Source organism: Nuphar pumila, chromosome 7 (genome assembly GCF_984573655.1).
Source record: "Nuphar pumila chromosome 7, dmNupPumi1.hap1.1, whole genome shotgun sequence".
Lineage (NCBI taxonomy): Eukaryota > Viridiplantae > Streptophyta > Magnoliopsida > Nymphaeales > Nymphaeaceae > Nuphar > Nuphar pumila.
Window position 1 is genome coordinate 30,269,224 of NC_143255.1, and position 19,759 is coordinate 30,288,982.

General features: G+C 38.0%; 1 protein-coding gene across 1 annotated transcript; it reads left to right on the forward strand.

The window, feature by feature from the left end:
* Positions 1-1,321: 1,321 nt before the first annotated feature.
* Positions 1,322-19,431, forward strand: EMB2775 (ATPase family associated with various cellular activities (AAA)). Its single transcript, XM_090012186.1, has 11 exons — positions 1,322-1,443; positions 1,829-1,939; positions 2,047-2,079; positions 2,293-2,461; positions 2,752-2,933; positions 4,832-4,968; positions 5,058-5,156; positions 8,064-8,133; positions 8,211-8,285; positions 8,674-8,719; positions 19,265-19,431. Exons 1-11 carry the CDS (start codon positions 1,360-1,362, stop codon positions 19,321-19,323), a joined length of 1,065 nt encoding a protein of 354 aa, XP_089868312.1. The 5' UTR covers positions 1,322-1,359; the 3' UTR covers positions 19,324-19,431.
* Positions 19,432-19,759: the final 328 nt, after the last annotated feature.

Consider the following 19,759-nt stretch of genomic DNA (forward strand, 5'->3'; position numbering starts at 1 on the left):
ATAGAGAGAGAGAGAGAGAGAGAGAGAACCCAACCAAGCTAGTCTCCTGGGTGTGAATCTCACCTTGAAGATCCAAAAGGACTTGGGGGTGCTTCGATGCATTTTGGATGGGAAAATTGGTATTGGAGGCATTCAAAATTTATAAAAATGGTAGGCTGTTGATTTTTTGAAACCTTATAAAAACTTATCCAAGAAAATGTTCCAATATCTAATTCATGTAAAAACAAACCCATAAATCATATCTATATGATCAGAATTTCGAAAATAACTCAAAAAATCCAGTAGCATGATTTATTTAGCATCGTGCCCTATATTAGGTCTCAACATTAGGATTTTCTTCATGACGACTCGTGATATATGATATTGCGATAGTACATGAGTAAAATCACAATATTATAAGACATTTTGGAAGCATCATGATTTGTTGTCATCTTATCTTTTTTCTACATATACACCATAAAAGTTCTGGTATTTTCAAAATTTCATCAATATTCATTACTATACAGTGTCATCTTCTGATTAAGCTGGGTACGAGCAATCTGGAGCCAGTTCTAACACCCAAGCCAGGTCTAACCCAAACCAGACCCATATATAATCGTCTTAAGGTCACCCAATCAATTGAGACCCAACTGCATCTGGATCAAGTCGAACCCATTGACATCCCTACCTGTCCATAGCACCAAACCCGTATTATGCTACACAAACGTGGATATGGACTGACGTCATCTAACCCGTTTCGGACCTCTTTCCAATTTGAGGACCAGATGGCGATTGCAATAGTGTCAGAGCGTTTCAAGTAATCAAACCTCAAATCGGATAAACGTATAGAATTAGGTTTAGATTTAGGCGTTATTGCGTCCAACATGCACAAGCCTAATCGCATCCGAAATTGGATCTTGGTTTATTTGAGATTGTGGTTAAAGAGTTTAACGGCCAAACTGGATTCAATTAGCTATTTAAGCTAATTGGACATACCTTTTAAATAGATTCAGATCCAGATGCTAATCTGTTATGGATTTGGTTCAGTTTCGGAGGTAAAAGTATAAATCCGAGCCCAATTATTAATAGATGTGGTTTGACCGGTTCCTTTACCAAATCCAACTAAACGGATTCCGATTCGGTCAGAAGTCCTACCCAACCCAAAACTTAGTACATCCCTACGAGGTGGACCTCTGTTCTGGGTCGTGAGGTTACCGTATTCCTACCCTAGCCCGGTTTGCTTCAAAGATAACCCTCACGCGTCTGAAAATTACAAAAATGCTCTCCCCAGAGCGCCCACACCTTTTACAGGCATTTCCTCCTGCTTCCCGCCAGAACGCAGTCTCTCTCTCTCTCTCTCTCTCTCGCACACAGGGGAAAATGTTGTGGGTCGATAAGTACAGACCCAAAACTCTGGACAAGATGACGGTCCATGAGGACATCGCCAAGAACCTCAAGAAATTGGTGAGTTTTTCTCTCTCACTCTTTGCCTTCTATCCTTCGTACTGATTTCCATTCTGTTCTTCTTCTTTTTTTGTTAGTTAGTTAGGTTTCCTAGTCTCAATCATTGCGTTTTCGATTTGGTTTTTTGTTTTTCTTCTGTTTGGTTCTCACCCAATTTGAGTTTTCCACATTTTAGGATTTTCGGTCTCTTCCATCATCATCTTCTTCTTCTTCGTTTGCTTAATTTAATTACTATTATTATTCTGTTTGGTTCTCATCCAATCTGACATTTCTACTTCTTTACGCCTTCTGTTCTTTTGGCTTGATTAGTACTCATTCTAATTCTAGAGTTGTTTTCCCTTTTCACTTTTTCTCCTTTTTCTGATTTTTTCGTTGACTGAGGAAGGTCTCGGAGCACGATTGTCCACATCTCCTTTTCTATGGGCCTTCTGGTTCTGGGAAGAAAACCCTAATTATGGCCCTCCTTAGACAAATTTTCGGTCCGGGAGCTGAGAAGGTAATCTCATTTCCCTTGTTATTCCTTTTCTAGCGGTTTGGCTCATTGTGGTTGCACTTTTTTTTTCCTTGGTGTTTTTATGTTGATTCGATTTGTTCTGGATACAGGTGAAAATGGAGAACAAGATATGGAAAATAGAGGTAGTAATTTTTTAAGTCCCCTCTGTATTCTGTTCGCAATGAATGGAGACTATATGAACTTGTTTGTAATTTCCTCGTTTTCCTGTATCATCCTGTTTCGTTTAAATGAAGATAATGCTGTTGTTCCTGTAACTTTTGTGGATGTGTTCAGTTTCTCATTGATTAGATTTGTTGGATACTGCTCGGCTTAAATGGGGATTGGGTTCTATGCAGACTGGAACCAGAACCATTGATCTAGAGATAACTACGTTGTCAAGCAGTCACCATGTTGAAATGAACCCCAGCGATGTGGGCTTCCAGGACAGGTACATCGTTCAAGAGGTCATCAAGGAGATGGCAAAGAGCAGACCCATTGAAACGAAAGGGAAAAAGGGGTATAAAGGTAAAACATTAACTGTGTTCTTGAGAATGTCCAAGCCTGTCTTTGTGTTGTTTCATGGTTTGGACTAGCGGTTTGCATATTTGTGATTATTCTGTAGTTATCTCTTTTTTTTTAACTTTATTTTTGGGTGAAAATATCAATGTACTATATTGTCTTCACACTGTGTGATGGAAGTAGTGTTGAAGGCTGCATGTTAACACTCTGTAATAGAAGATAATTTGATATATGGGAACCATATTCTATGTGTACATGAACGTGTGTAAGCTGATAGGGTTTCTGTATGATGTCAGTACTTTTGCTCAATGAGGTTGATAAGCTATCTAAGGAAGCTCAACATTCACTCCGAAGAACAATGGAGAAGTACAGTGCATCATGTCGATTGATACTGTGCTGTAATAGTGCTTCAAAAGTGACTGAAGCAGTTCGATCTCGCTGCCTAAATATGCGGGTTAATGCGCCAACCCTGGAACAGGTGGGATGCCGTACTTTAGTCATTCATAATTTTGTTGCCTTATCTTGATAACTTGGGTAAATTATTCTGACAGCTCTGAGAACCTAAATTAAAAAGTGTGTGCATGCGGGTTCCTAATTTTCATGGCTTACAGTGGATGTTATGTTCACCGATGTTTGTTACCTGACAGATTTTAAATTTCCTTGCACTAAGTGTAGTTTAGAAGTTCATCAGAAGTATAAGTCTCTTTATTGTTGGACTTTTCCAAAACTATATACTATATTAGAAGAATAAGGATTGTCTGGCTTCAAAGTCTGGATCAGTGTTGTGAAAAGCGTTGAGGCGTAGCGAGGCGCTCCACCAAAATCTGAGGCGAGGCGTAAAGCGTAAGCCTCACAAAATTTTTTGAAAACTTTAAAAAAACTATAAAAAATATCTAAAATTACAAATAAATAAAATATGCTTTATTGATGAAGCAACAACCAACAAGAAATAAAAAATCTCAAATAAATACTGAAAAATATGAGATTAACATGTAAAAGTAACATTAATGCAACAATTCTATTTTCTACTATGTGACCTGCAATACACAGATTTGAAATTCAATCTAATTCTGTTTTCTACTATGTGACATGCAAAATACAAGCAGTGGTCTTTGAGTAAAGAGGCATCAATACAATGGCTTGAAGATGAGTAACATTAAAGCCACAATTAAAATTATAAGAAAATAAGGTGTCAAGCATACTTAGCAACTAGCAAGATAAGAAAACAACAAAAATAATTTAGAAACAACATATAGTAAAAATCAACCACTAATGTTGTTCTTTACCAGTTTTAAGAATAAACATTATGACCAACAGCAAGGTCAAACTAGCAACTCAGACATTCACAAATAATCATTATGTTATACCGAGTTTTTAACATAATCAGTAGCTGCCAATACAAACATGCACGCATGCACACACACATACACATACACATACATATAAATGTATATACAATGTATGTTGTACAACATAAATTCTATCTATTTCATGTTGTATACCAGCCCAAAATTTAACGCTAAAGGAGAGTAGAACTCAATCGAACTGCATACTGTTATTTCATAACAGAAAAGAAAAATATATACAAATTTCTTTCATATCTAAATGACAGAAAAATAACAGAAAAGAAATTTTGTAAATGAAGAGGGGAAGGAGCATTACCTAAATGAAGAAGCTTGCGTGGCCGAGAGAGACTGTGTGTGAGAGACAAGAGAGACTTTGTGAGAAAAATACGAGAGAGAGAGAGAGAGAGAGAGACTGCGTGAGAACAGATATAGGGTCGGGGGCCCTTTTTTAAACCCTAATTTTTGGTCAAATGAGGGCTTTGACCCCTCATTTGACCAAAATTTCAAGGCGTGCGTGCCTCATCTTGAGGCGCGCCTTGCCTCGAGGCGTGCGCCTCAAGGCCTATGAGGTGCACACCTCGGGGCTTTTATGCCTTATCCTTGTGCCTCAAGGCATAAAGCCCCTCGCCTTGAGGCGAGGCACGCTTTTTGCGCCTTGAGGCGCATTTTTAATAACACTAGTCTGGATAGAAAAAAATCATGGTTCCTGTTGTTGCCACCTGTAAAATTGGAGTGTACTACTTCCTAAAGTCACGTCAACCTTTTTTCGTTAATCCCTTAAGTGCCTCTTGAGCCACAATTTTTTGTCTTGACCTTTAACTGTTCTCAGTGTGGGTGTGTCACAACTCTCTTTGAAATTTTAGTTCTACATGTTTAAATCTTCGTGCTATTAATGTGTTTTCGGTGTTACAGATTGTTCTAAACATAGACTTAAGTGGCATTTGAAATCCAAGGTTTCTCCAGGATGTCATACATGTTTTCAGATGCTAAAGCCAAAGCTTCTAAAGAATCTCAATTTTCTGTCCTGCAGATTACTGGTGTGATAGAGTTCATTGGAAAGAAGGAAGGCTTGCAGCTACCTACAGGATTTTCTGCCCGAATAGCAGCTCACTCAAATAGAAATTTACGAAGAGCGATATTATCTTTCGAGACTTGTCGAGTGCAACAGTTGAGTTGCCTAAACTCATGTTATTGTTGGTTATACATAGAAGCATTTTAATGTTATTGGCTCTTTCTGCCATGCCTCTTTTTTTTAGGTATCCTTTTACAGATAATCAAGTCGTGCAGACTATGGATTGGGAGCAGTATGTTTCTGAGATAGCTTCCGATATAGTGAATGAGCAGAGTCCTAAAAGGTAATAACTTGAACATCTTTCTGCTGGGAAACTTCTATTCTGTAATATATTATTTTAATTTGATAACAACAGGAAGTTACAATTGTGCTTTTTGTATTTCAATTTTTATGTTAGTTTTCAAGCATTATTTCATCTCATATTTGGTTTCCTTCTACTTATGAGTTTGTCAGAATGCTGATTTTTCATTACTTTGAGTAGAATTTCATGAGATCATATGGAAGCATCCTCTCAAACATTGTATGAAATGCCTATCAGTAATTGGTATATCTTGCTTGTTTAGACAAGTTGTAGAAACTTCAAATCTTCTCTCATATCCTGTTCCGTTGACCAATTTTTTAGAAATAGCACAAAAGTATGGGACTACTTTTGGAAGAATTTGTGGATTCATCTTTTCTAGAGGACCGTTATGACATTATTATGCTATTCGTTTTCTTGGGACTGTTCTTGATTTATAAGGAGATCACCACTTTCGATGTTTTCCCGGATAACGTATCAGAGGATAAAACATTCCTTGATGTCGTGCCCCACAACTCTATGGTACCAGCAATACTTAGTTGGGTCATTTCCTTTCATTTGCGGTGGGTTAGACACCTCAGGCAACTTTAAGGTGTTTTCATTTTCTCTGTCATTTTATTCTTTTTTCAAAAAGATTGGATACTTAAGACTTTGATTTCTCCAAAAAATTCTTGAATTGGGATTATGCAAGATACTTTTTTTTGTGTTATGGTCTGATCATATTGTCAAATGACCAAATTCTCTGCACATATGCAATAAATATACAGAATAGTAACTGTAGAACCTCTGGCTGCAAGTGAATGTACAAGCTGCTATCAGAATTCAAGGCTTATATGATTATCCCTTTGATAGATTTGCAAGTTTAGTCTTTGTCCATTGATGAGTTTAGATAAGGCACAAGTATAATGTCACTGTCCATTCAATTGCATCACTTTAAAGTTCATATTCAAATGCTTTACAGTTTACAGTAATTTTGGGACATTTTGCAGCATTTTTTTATATGATCAAGCTAGGTGATTATGGGCCCCCTCTTTTCCAGTAGACAAGCCCTACTGGTGGCTATACAACCGGCAGTTATTCAACCACCCATACCAGTGGGGTTCAAACTTGCAACGTCCCATCACATGATGACTTGCATAAACTGCCCATACCAAACAGACGGAGCCCCGTTGGTGCATTTTGTAGTTTCCTTTTCTAGTGCCCCTTAATAGGACATCTTATACAGCATATGTGTAATCACTATTTCTTCAACCTTTTGAATATAGTTCAAGCCATGTCGGTGGTCATGCTATATTTATATTTAATCTTATTGAAATTGTCTTCTTTCATGCTCTAGCATTACAATTAGGGGTGGCAAAACCTGACCCGACCCGCCTCTTAGGCGGGTTCGGGTTGGGCTTAAGCCAACCCGTTTAATAAACGGGTCGACCCGCGTAACCCGTTTATTAAACGGGTCGGGTTGGGGGTATGCCAACCCGCCAACCCGGCTGACCCGTTTAATAAACGGGTTAGGCGCGCGGGTCAACCTGCCAACCCGACCCGCGAACCTGAGAACCCGTTTACCCAACCCATTTATTAAATGGGTTGGCGGGTCGTGTCGGGTTACCCGTTTATTAAACGGGCCGGGTTCGCGTTTGCCACAGCCGACCCGTTTAATAAACGGGTCGGGTTCGGGTTGAGGTATGCTGACCCGCCAACCCGACACGATTGCCACCCCTAATTACAATTAGATAACATTTTATCAATGAAACTAGTGTATCTCTGAATTTTATCTAAGTATGCAATATGGTTCCTTTTTCTAGATCGGTAGATCATAAGTGCTGGATCTAAAGTAAACACCGAAAATGTTACTTCTAAATAGAGAGAAAATTGTTGTTCGTAACTACCTGGTCCAAGCCACTGGCTCTATGCATCTTTTCAAGCGCATAACCACAGTGGGTCAATGAATGCACAAAGGGGTCATTATCCAAGTTCCAGGAGGGGGTGACGCTCGCGCTCTTCCGAACACAACCAAAATCCAACAGCAACGTCACACCTCTCAAGCTGCGACACAGCCTCCTGAAAGCGTCACAAGGAAGGCCTTGCAAATATGTCAACGGACGGACAAAAGTCATTCCCAAGACCGCCCAGCCTTGTGGCCAATTGATAGCTGAATGTCTTAGTGAGCAATGCCACCCAAATCACTCACCTAGCCCCAAGTCACCATACTTGTTTGGGAACACCTAAGGTGTTCCCTGGGGAATCGGCCTTAACCCATACACACCCCCTGTGCGCACCAAACACTATGTGTGGGGAGTCATCCAAGCCGAGAGGTACTTAACCAAATCTCCAAAGGCAACATCCTTTGATCCGCTAGCATACTGCTTAACGTTCTGGCCACCAATGATATTGTAGGTAACATTAAAAGGTAAGTGGCAAATGAAAAATTGCAACCTTGCCCTATCTCTTTATGTTTCTAATATTATTTTAGTGCATCTTTTTGTTTTTCAAATGGAGGGTTTGATCCTCACTTTTGAAAGAGGTGTACCTGCATGTTTCGCACAGGGCTAAGGTGTATGCATTAGGCCACACTAAGTGTTAGCAAAGTGCTTTGATATCTGAAGCCAGCACCTCATTTCAAAGCCTATGCATTATGCATTGAATCAATCACTTTTAATAACACTGATCTGAAATAATAGGGCAGCCATGCGAGACTTCTCATTGGAAGTCTTATGTTTTGTGCAGCAGTTTGCTCTAGATTTTTATGAGGCCTTTTTTGTTCCTTTTATGTTATGCCTATGTGCAACTTATGATCAACCTTCTGTATAATCGTGCATATTTTTTCTTAAAAACATAGGTGAAGACTTCCTCATAATTTCCTCATTTGTAATGTTTGTTTATTACTTCTTGCAGGCTCTTTTTAGTTCGTGGAAAATTATATGAACTGCTTGTCAATTGTATTCCTCCTGAAATCATCTTTAAGGTAATCAGTAAAACCTTTGATTGATATTTTTTAGATTTAGGTTCGGAATCCCACTCACCATGTGAATAATTTTTCAGAGATTGTTGTATGAGCTGATGAAAAAATTGGATTCTGAATTGAAGCATGAAGTTTGCCATTGGGCAGCATATTATGTAAGTCTCCTATTATTCTCCCATTATGGCAGGCATGGCTAATGATGCCTCCCCTCTCTCTCTTTCTCATTATTTTAACACTGGTTAGGTTATTAGAAAAGTCACCATAGCTGGTATCATGGATTTTTCCCAGACACTTTCTTGGAAAATTATGGAAACTATCATTTTCCTAGTAAAAAGTCTTGGTGATTTCGAAAAGAGAAACTTTGAGTAGGGAAAATAGAGGACACTTTATCAGTTGTTTCAATAATATGAAATATCAAACAATTAGGAAAGAAAAAAGATTGCTTAATGAATATAAAAGATTTGTGGTTTCAGATATGTTTCTCATTATTGTTGTACCATGTTTCCATGAGTTAAATTCTCGTGACGCTTGTACATGGTTCAGGAACACAAGATGCGGCTTGGACAGAAGGCCATATTTCATATTGAAGGTATACATCTCTATGAACTTTCTAGTACTAGGTCTTTCGGGATACTTTCGTTATTTTACCATTAAATTTTGATTAGTTAACTTGAGGAAATGAATGTATGAGTTGTTTTGCTCTATAAAACATAGAATCTCAAAATCATAAATGTTTAATTCTTTGGAAAATTATGTTGGTCACTTGTAGGCATGGTAACAAATTGCCACAGATCTTCAAAATAAGGGAGAGTCATATTTAGATGACTATCTTTTGCATGCTATCTTAAGAACTGTTGCAAGTGTTCTGAGAAGTCAGGAACTGTATATTTTACCCTGCCATATCTTAGACTGGGAAGCAACTCAAGATGGTTAATGCATAAACAGAACTAAAATGCTAAAATGAATGGTTAATTTGGATAGCTTTTAAAATCAGGAAGTTGCAACTCAGTTGGACTGTATAAGGTTATAAATAGTATATTAATTTACTTTGAGTAGGCAAGGCGTAACATGTTCTAGAAAGTTGCTGGATTAGAGAGTAAAGGATGGTGTTAAGTGAGGTCAACCGAGATGTTTGTGGAGAAATATCCATGAGAGATCATTGGTTGCTCTGTGTGAAGCACTTCCAAGTAAAATGCTCTGCATACCACCCAATGGTTTTTGTGGAGATGGGGCAGTAGTTTTGTGCCTTTCAGACCTTTTCCTGGTCTCTCTCTCTCATGGTGATAATGATGGGTACATACCATAGTCACCTATATCATTCAATGTAATTTTTCATCAAGGGGTTTTCCCGGAGAGATTTTCAAAAGTTGGTAAATCTTGGCAGTTTAGAAAATTGAAAAAAATAATAATAACCAAAAAGATAAGCAAATGATGAGTTTTATAATTCTTCAAAAAATATAAAGGAAAAAGTTTTAAAAAGTTTTAAAATATAAAAGAAACAAGAAACATAGAAAGCATAAATTTAAAATATAAATAAATTGATTTTTTTATTTTTGCAAAAATATTGTGATATTTTGACTTCTGGCAATATTTTGAAAATATCATGATACATTGCCGATAATATCGGCTTGCCGATATTATTGTGATATTTTCAAAATATTGCAATATAGGTGACACTGGTATATACACTGCACAAGAGCTTTGTGCCATCTCAACTTGGAACCTGATTGGATCTCATATTTAGAAATGGTTGGCAGTTTGTAGAATGCTATTTTTAGGGTGTCATCATGCTTCTAATTACCTTCACTACATGGTTTCATCAAAATTGGGAGAGTGGACTCGACCATAAACTTCAGTTAGTGCTGACTAGTGATCTTGTCAAAATGATGATTGTATCAATTTTATTTTAATGCTGGTGAGACCTCTTTCCTTGTTGTGACATAATCCTTATCTTTCTTGGCTCCCGAATGGAAACAACTTCCGACTTAGGGGACATTTGCTTTAGTCACAAGTGGGATGAACAATGTTTGTTTTAGTCACAAGTGAGATGAATAATCACAGCCTGAGAAAGTTCAAGTTGTGGTTGTTGGTCACAAGGTCAATCTTCTGACCAACTTTCACAAGATTCAAGGCAGGAACAATCACAGCTGGCAATCACAATCACAACTTTCTCATTTATTTTGAAAGAACCAAATATATATCATTAATAGGAATAAGTAGTGCATGGCAGTGTAGCTCGGTGGAGAGTGATGAGATAACACACCCCCAGCCAGCAGAAAGAAAAAAGACAAACAAAGTGTACAAAATAGATGCATCTAGACGCTAATGTTGAAGCCAAGAGGAGCAGCGACCGACCCCTCCTCATCCCACCCATCCCTGTGTCAAAGTTGCTGGGTTTTTAGAGCAGACCCAAATGGTGAGTCAGCCTCAAGTCACAGTCCAACTTCTCCCTAACCAGTCCGAAGAGTGACCCAGCCACTTGCTTCTATCCCAATTAAGGCTGCTAGATTTTCCCTTGAAGATGTGTTGATTCCTCTCTAGTCAAATGAACTTCCAGGCTGTCAAAATCGAAACATGTCACACAAACTTCCATCGTTGGCTTTTGGAATGCATGTGAGTTGCAATCAAAGCCTCCCTCGGGAAAGAAATGTTGTCCCAATCTATATGGTCATTCCAAGCTTGATGCAAAAGGGAGCGAATGAAGATGCAATTCCAAAAGAGGTGGGTAGTGGTTTCTTCTTCACAATAACAAAACGAATGACTATTAAGGTGAAACCCCCAGCTTTTGAGTCTAATCTTTGTGTTAACCATGTCATGGAGAAGTGTCCAACCTGTAAGAGATCCTCGGAAGGGGAGACCCTTAGCCCATAAGGCTTTTTTTGGAAGCCATGTGGGTCCTGGTATGCCAAGAGATCGGTATATAGTGGACGTCTTGAAGTCACCATCACTATTGAGCGTCCAACTCACTCTGTCCACCCCTTGAGACAGAGACCTTCCTGACAACAAAACCATAAGCACTGTCTATTCATGAAAACCTGCATCCGAGAGTTCCCTTCTAAGCACAATATCCCATGTACGAGTCTCGTTGGACCATAAATCACACACTTTACCATATTTGGCTCTAGATCCTTCATATAAGAGAGAAAGGTTCCTTTAGCTTGGTGTCACCCACTGTCATCAATATCGGTGATATTTTGAAAATATCGCGAGAAATGTCAAATTTTAAGGTAGCCGATATTAAAGGTAATATATCGCAATATTTTCAAAATATTGTCAGAAAACAAAATATCGCGATATTTTTTGGAAAAAACTCTTTTTTTTTAAAGATTGCATTTCCTATTTTTTGTGTCGCCATACCACACATCATGCCAAAATTGAGTTTTAATTCCATGTCCCACCTTTATCCGAATCATCATGTTGAAGTGTTCCAAAGCCACCGCCCATCCCTTCCAAATCTTGGATCTTTTTTTTTCATTTGTGATTTTCGAACCAACTCCAAGGCCATCCAACCAAGTCATATTTTTCCAAGTAGACTAGGCTAAGTTTGTCTTCCCTCTTACATAGCCTCCATAGCCATTTTGACAAGAGGGCAATATTGAATCTTCTCAAATTATGTATTCCCATAACCCCAACATGTAGAGGTTGTGATATAATCAACCACTTGACGGGTGGCCTAGACTTTCCTTCCATCAACCCATGCCAAATAAATTTTTGAAATAAAGTATTGAGTCAATTTTTTAACCTTCTTGTGCAGCTTGAAAATTTGGAGGAAGTGTATCACTGTAGGAGAGATGTTAAAACAGACAAGATTAACTCTCCTTGCTCTAGAAAGCAAACGGGAGGAGCATGATTGAATTTTTTAACAATTTCTATCTTCCACCGAGCTCCAATGTGATTCTCTAGAGATCACACAAATGAAGTGGGAGACCCAAATATTTCAATGAAATGTGTCCTTCCTTACAATTAAAGATTGTCGAGGCAATCTTTTGCAAGTCATTGGTATGGTCATTGAGCACCATGATTTGACTATTGCCCTCATTTATACGAAGACCCGAAATCTCCGAAAAGCATTTAAGAAAGGCCACCATATTTTCCTCCGAAACCTTTCCAAGAATCAAGAGGTCATCTGCAAAGAGAAGTGAAAGATATTAACCAATTCTGATACTTTGCAACCACGGAATTGTGAAAATCTCTATAAAAAAGGATTTTGTGTATAAACACAAAGTGTGCACAAAGGCATAAAAGGAGAACTCTCACAAGTGCACAAAGGCACGGATACAAATGCACAAAGGTAAAAAAATATCAACTTCAATATGTTGGGTCCCAAAAGAGGGCTTTACCAAAGTGTAAGTTACAAGGGGGTAACACCCCATATTTATAATACAAGGGAGAGAGGGAATGAGGGAGTGTTGGGCTCCCAACGGCTCTAAATAGAGCTGTTGGGAGTCCAACAACTCTCTCTACTTTATGCTTTTTGACTTTGGTCAAAAAAGCATAAAGCCAAATAAGTCCAAAAACTAAACTAAAAAAGAAAAAGAAACCTAACCTAGTTAAATAAACTAACCTAATCCTAACTAAGCTTAAAAGTAAACTAAAACTATGAGATTACATATTGAATTATGTTACATTATTTAACACCCCCCCTCAAACTTAGGGTGACATAACCGAAAGTTTGCCAAGAAGGAAGTTAAATCTTGGAGGGCACAACGCTTTGGTGAAGAAGTCTGCTAGTTGGTATTCTGATGTAACATATGGAAGGTTTATAGTTCTTCTTAATATTCTTCACGAACATAGTGGCAGTCCATCTCAATGTGCTTCGTGCGCTCATGAAATGTATGATTTTTGGCAATATAAACTGCACTTTTATTATCACAACATAGTTTTGTGGGCCCTTGAACTTGAATATTCATATCTTCCAGCAAGTTGCGAATCCAAACAATCTCCATGGTAGTAGATGCCATGGCTCTATATTCGGCTTCTGTGGATGAAAGTGAGACCTTATGTTGTTTCTTGCATCTCCAAGAAATTAAAGATTCCCCTAAAAAAATACAAAAACCAGTGGTGGAGTGACGGTTATTTGGGTCACCTCCCCAATCAGAGTCAGTATAAGCAATTAAATTCAATTCAGAAGAAGAAGATAGAAATACCCCATTGTTTACTGTACCCTTTATGTATCTGATGATGCGGAGAATGGCACTCATATGAACTGAAGTAGGTGCATGTTGAAACTGACTAGCAATATGTACAGCATGAGAAATATCAGGCCTCGTAATGCTGAGATACGTTAAAGATCCAACCAGTTGCCGGTAAGGTGCGGGATCTTTTAGGAGAATCCCATCATCAATCTTCATCTTTGAACCTACTATTTCAGGAGTTTCACAGACCTTGTCATCTGTGATTCCTGATCTGTCAAGAATGGCACAAGCAAGTTTAGTTTGAGACAAAAAATAGCCTCTGTGAGAATAGGCAACCTCAATTCCCAAAAAATATGTCAGAAATCCTAAGTCTGACATTTCAAATCTTGAAGTCAGGATAGATTTAATGATCTTGATTCCTTTGACATCATCACCTGTTATTAACATATCATCAACATATAACAGTAATATAACAATCCCTGTAGTGTCAGTATAGCATGAAGTAAAACCATTTTCAGTCATTACATTGTTAAACCTATCGTGCCAAGCCTTGGGAGCTTGTTTCAAGCCATAAAGAGCTTTACGAAGACGAAGAACTTTATTTTTAGGAATTTTCATACCAGGTGGAGCATCCATGTAGACTTCTTTATTAAGATCACCATTTAGAAAGGCATTTTTGACATCCATTTGGTAAATATTCCATTTTCTAATGGAAGCAATGGTGATGAGACATCTAACAGTAACCATACGAGCTACTGGAGCAAATGTCTCTTCATAGTCAATCCCGTATTCTTGACTATACCCTTTAGCTACAAGACGAGCTTTATACATCTCAAGAGATCCATCACTCTTTGTTTTGACTTTGAACACCCATCGGCATCCTATAGTTTTCTTTCCACTGGGAAGCGTTTGAAATTCCCAAGTGTTGGCTTTCCTAAGCGCTTTGAGTTCATTCTCCATGGCTTCTCTCCATTCAATACATCGTTTGGCATCTTCAAAATTTTTTGGTTCAAAATATGAGTGAATGGCACTTAAGCAAGCCCGATATTTAGGAGAGAAAGAATCAAAAGATACGAATCTAGAGGGAGTTCTTCTAGTTCTCTCGGTTCTTCTAGGGTTTGAATCATGTGAGGGGATAGATTCGCTAGGTTCACTATATTGCTCAATAGCACTTCTAAAGGGGAGTCTATCTCTATGAGTATAGGTGATAGGGTCTCTAGTTATATTTTCTTCTTGAGAGGTAGTAGGGTTAGAGTTATTGCTGATTTCAACCACTTCATTGTCACTGTTATATGTTGATTCATCATCACTAGAGATATCATCATCTTTAGATAAAAGATCAAAGAGAAAGGAATAGTCAGCAATTTCTAAATGAGATTCATTCTTTTCAAAACCACTATCATTTTCTAAAAATGTTACATTCCTTGAGACATATAACTTATCATTTTTAGTATCATAACATCGAAACCCTTTTTGAGTTTCGGAGTAGCCAAGAAAAGCACAAGGAATGGCTTTAGGTGAGAGTTTATCATTCTTATCTGTAAGGACAAAGCACTTACAACCAAAAACTCTCAATCTATTATAATCGGGTTCTTTTTCATATAGAGTTTCGAAAGGAGAGATTTTATCTAAATTTTTGGATGGAAGACAATTAATAAGATAAACTGAAGCAAGAGCCGCTTCGGCCCAAAATTTTTTTGTAATACTTTGGGAAATAAGAAGGGTTCTAGTGGTTTCAATGATATGCCTATGCTTCCTTTCGGCTAACCCATTTTGTTGTGGGGTCTTAGGACATGATCTTTGATGGACAATACCATAGTCTTCAAGATATTTATTAAATTCATTGGAAAGATATTCGCCTCCGGAATCGGTCCTAAAAATCTTTAAATTACTATTAAATTGATTCTTAATTATCATATGATATGATTTAAAACATGAAAACACTTCGTGCTTATGTTTAAGGAAATATATCCAACAATATCGAGAAAAATCATCTACAAAAATCACATAATAGGCAAAGCCTCCCTTGGATATGACGGGTGCCGGTCCCCAAACATCCGAATGAACAATTTCAAAAGGTTTTGTGGTAAACATAGATCTTTGTTCAAAAGGCATACTTCTCATTTTTCCAAGAATACAATCATTACAAGAGAAAGTATTTTTACAAAGATTTTTAATAAAATGCAAATAGGATAACTTGGTGATGTTGGGATGACCAAGTCTTTTGTGCCAAACATTTATGTCTTTATGTTGGGCCACATTACAAAAAGGGGTTTTAGGAATTTGGAGAGAATCCACATAGTACAAGTCTCCTTTCCTAGAGCCTTCCCCAATCAACTTCTCGGACCGGTGATCCTGTATTAAACACTTATTAGATGAAAATTGAATATCACATCCAAGGTCTGAGAGTTGAGAGACGGAAAGTAAGTTCAAATTCAATTTAGGTATAAATCTAATTTTGGGAATAAAAAAATTTTGAGTTTCAAAGTTTCCAATCCCCTTAATTTCAAGAGAAGTGCCATCCGCAGTTGAAACAAAAGATGGTGATAAACTTTTAGAATATTTAGAAAGAGAAGAGATGTTTGGAGACATATGAAAAGATGCACCTGAATCTAAAAGCCAAGAAGTTTTACCTGGAGGAGAAGGAGTGGATACGGCGGCACCAGAAATAGCTCCCTTAAGAAGAGGTTGAAGAGCTTCCATAATTTGATTTAGAGAGAGAGCTCTACTTGTAGATTCCTCTTTTTGTGATTAAGATGTGGTTGCCATTGCAAGTAGTTTCTTCCATTTAGGACAAACCGGTTTGATGTGATCGGGTTCCTTGCAAAAGTGGCACACAATTTTGCTATTGTCCCTTCTTCCGCCTTGACCACCATTGTATCCTTGATTTTGGTTTTTAAAGTGAGGAGGTTTATATGTCCTCAAGTTGTTGCCAGGCCTAGACACGGCATTAGCTCCATCACATTTATCTTGATTTGTGGCCATTGCAAGAACACTTGGATTTTGCTTGCTAATGCCCATACGAGTTTCCTCTCCACTTAACTTGGTAATAACATCTTCAATGGAAGGAGATGTGAAAGAAGATAGAAGAGAGGACCGAATTTGTTCAAATTCGGGTCGAAGACCATTTAGGAAGTTAAAGAAGTGATCTTCCTCTAATTGCTTGTATCTAAGTTCAATAGCTTCGCCACTCCACTTGGGCTCAAGCATGGCAAGCTCATCCCAAATAGAGGATAATTCAGCAAAGTAATCACGAATAGACATCTCATTTTGTTGTAGGGTCAAGGCCCTCTTTTGAAGATAATACTTGTGAGATAAGTCTCGTGAAGTATACATCTTTTCAAGATAATACCAAGCTTCGGAGGCTTTCTTGAATTTGATGATATTGGCATTGATCTTGGTTTCAACAGATGAGAAGATCCAAGATAGGATCTTGAAGTTTCTTATTTCTCATTCCTCATGTTTCTTTGAATATTCTTCAAGAGCTTTTTGTCTTTCTTCTCCTTCAAGAATTTTGATTTCTCCTCTTTCAACCATCGTAATTTTTGGTTCGGGTTCCGTTATGGAACCTTGAACATATCCCCAAAGCCCCTTTCCTTTAATATGAGCTTCCATATTTCCGGCCCATACATGATAATTGGAACCATTGAGCTTAAAGCCAAGAGAGAAATGAGATTCTTTTTCACCCATTAGAGAGATAAGATGAAGGAGAAAAATACGTACCACAAAGAGATTTTAACTCTTACTTGTAGTAATCTTCCAAAATATTTGATGAAGAGAAGTCTTCACGCCAATCTCGAAAAAATTTGAAGGCACGCTTTTCGAGGCACTCAATATTGTGAAGAATCACAAGACTTTCCTTCTCAAGCAACCTTGCTCTGATACCATGTGAAAATCTCTATAAAAAAGGAATTTGTGTATAAACACAATACTAGAAACACAAAGTGTGCACAAAGGCATAAAAGGAGAACTCTCACAAGTGCACAAAGGCACGGATACAAATGCACAAAGGTAAAAAAATATCAACTTCAATATGTTGGGTCCCAAAAGAGGGCTTTACCAAAGTGTAAGTTACAAGGGGGTAACACCCCATATTTATAATACAAGGGAGAGAGGGAATGAGGGAGTGTTGGGCTCCCAACGGCTCTAAATAGAGCTGTTGGGAGTCCAACAGCTCTCTCTACTTTATGCTTTTTTACTTTGGTCAAAAAAGCATAAAGCCAAATAAGTCCAAAAACTAAACTAAAAAAGAAAAAGAAACCTAACCTAGTTAAATAAACTAACCTAATCCTAACTAAGCTTAAAAGTAAACTAAAACTATGAGATTACATATTGAATTATGTTACATTATTTAACAGGAATATCCATGCCTACTCCTTGCTAGCTAACATCACCGAGAGTGCTTCCACATCCACAATGAAAAGAATAGGGGAGAGCATGTTCCCTTGGCGCAACCCCCTCTTTGGTTTAAAAAAATCACCATTCTTCTCATTGATTGTTGCGGAAAACAACCCATCCACCCATTGTGTCTACTTTTCACTAAACTCCATACATTGCATACAACATAAGAATCTAGTTTTCTCAAGATCAATTTTGAGGACAAAAGATTTTGTACTTGTATGCTTGATGGAGTGGATGGTCTCATGTTCCATTACACATGCATCATTTAGCCACCGGTCCAGAATGAAAGCACACTTTGCGATTCCGAAATTAGATGTCCTATATCTCCCTTGATTCTTGTGGCCAAAATCTTAGAGATGATCTTAAAAATCGTACCCACCAATGAAATGGGCCTAAATCTTTCATTCACATCGGCTTGCGGGTCCTTGGTAATGAGAACCAATGTCAATTTACCTAAGGCTCCCAGAATCTTCGCATTGAAGTGAAAATCCACCATCATTTGAAATAGGTCGGCTTTTGAACATTTCCATGTAAGTTTGAAGAATTCAATTGAGAAGCCGTCCCAACCCGAGCTCTTGCCATTTGGAAGAGACCAAATAACATTTTTGACCTCATCCAACGTGAAGGACCTAGATAAGGCCATTTTCCCCTCCTCGGTTAATGTATTGAAAGTCAAACCAGATATATCATACTCCGCCATCACCACGGTTGAGAAGCGCCTTTTAAAATATTCCGTGGTGCTAGGCAATATATGTGCGCCTTCCTCATTCCATCAATCACCAAGGAAGAGATGGCATTCACCTTTCTTCTCGTAGAGGCACGGTAGTGAAAGAAGTGGCATTCAATTCTTTCGATTTTAGCCAAGGAGCCGTCGCTCTTTGCTTCCACCTAATGCATTCCCCCATCCTCCACAACTTTCATATTTGGGGCAATCTCATCGAAATTTTCTTCTTGCCGGTGTTGTATGATCTTCAATCGAGTCTTCCTCTCATCAATATCTTTTAACATAGCCAAACAATGCTCCTTATTCCACTCAATAAGCTTGCTTCTTACAAAACCAAGTTTCAGATTGATTCTTTGTTCCCCCCCCCCCCCCCCCCCCCCCCCGCACAAGGAGCTGAATTCTACCAATTGCACTAACCTTGAGAAATTATTGTTATTGTGATTTACAATTACAGGATCTTGAGAAAATCCAAGAATCACAGGTAAACTGGGTGTCCATATAGGTATCGACTCGCACTCACAATGGATATATTCAATGTGCTTAAATTCATGCCTGGTGCAAAACTAGGCTTGTTTGTGTATCTTTGTGGGCTTCAGCATGGTTACCATCACAAAGGTGACTGGTGTAAAATGGACATAGATTTCTTGAACTCTGTTGATTTGTGAATGGTTCTGATAAAGCAATTAATTATGTATCAATGATTACATGGTGACTTCACTCATACTTGGGCAGAGTCAGGTTGTTGTACACTGCTTCACACTTAATTTAAATTCTACAAGCGTGATTAAAATGCTTTAGAAAGTTAATTCTTATGGTTCTTTTTTGCACAAGCTTTTCTATTTACTGTTGGCTTACGATTTGGTTATTCTTGCAGCATTTGTCGCAAAGTTCATGAGCATATACAAGCAATTCCTGATTGCAACGTTTGGCTGATATTGTGAAGATGTAGCCACTGTTTTGGTTCACCATGATTATCAAAACGGTTGTATGGCATAGTTTCATTAGTACATAAAATATCCATGCCTGCATGTGGCGGTCTCAGTCTTCTGCTCCAAAGGATTTCCTTTTGTTTTACCCTTCACTTTGGAACTACCGGAGTGTTTGTTGATCTGATGTAAATTTTTGGTATAAATTTATGTGGATGATGTGAGCTCTGCAAAATCTTGAGTGTCGGATGGTGTGCTGGGCGCTTACAATACTTCTAGGGCACGTTCGGTTGGATCATTCTGATTTACTTCCTCATCTGAATGAGAAAGTGAATCTGATTTGTATAAGCAGCTGAACATAAAAAGTTAAGCTGTGAGAAATTAATTCTTGTTTGCCTTAGCAAATGAGAGACTTTCTAATTTGCTTGAGATTCAAAATCACA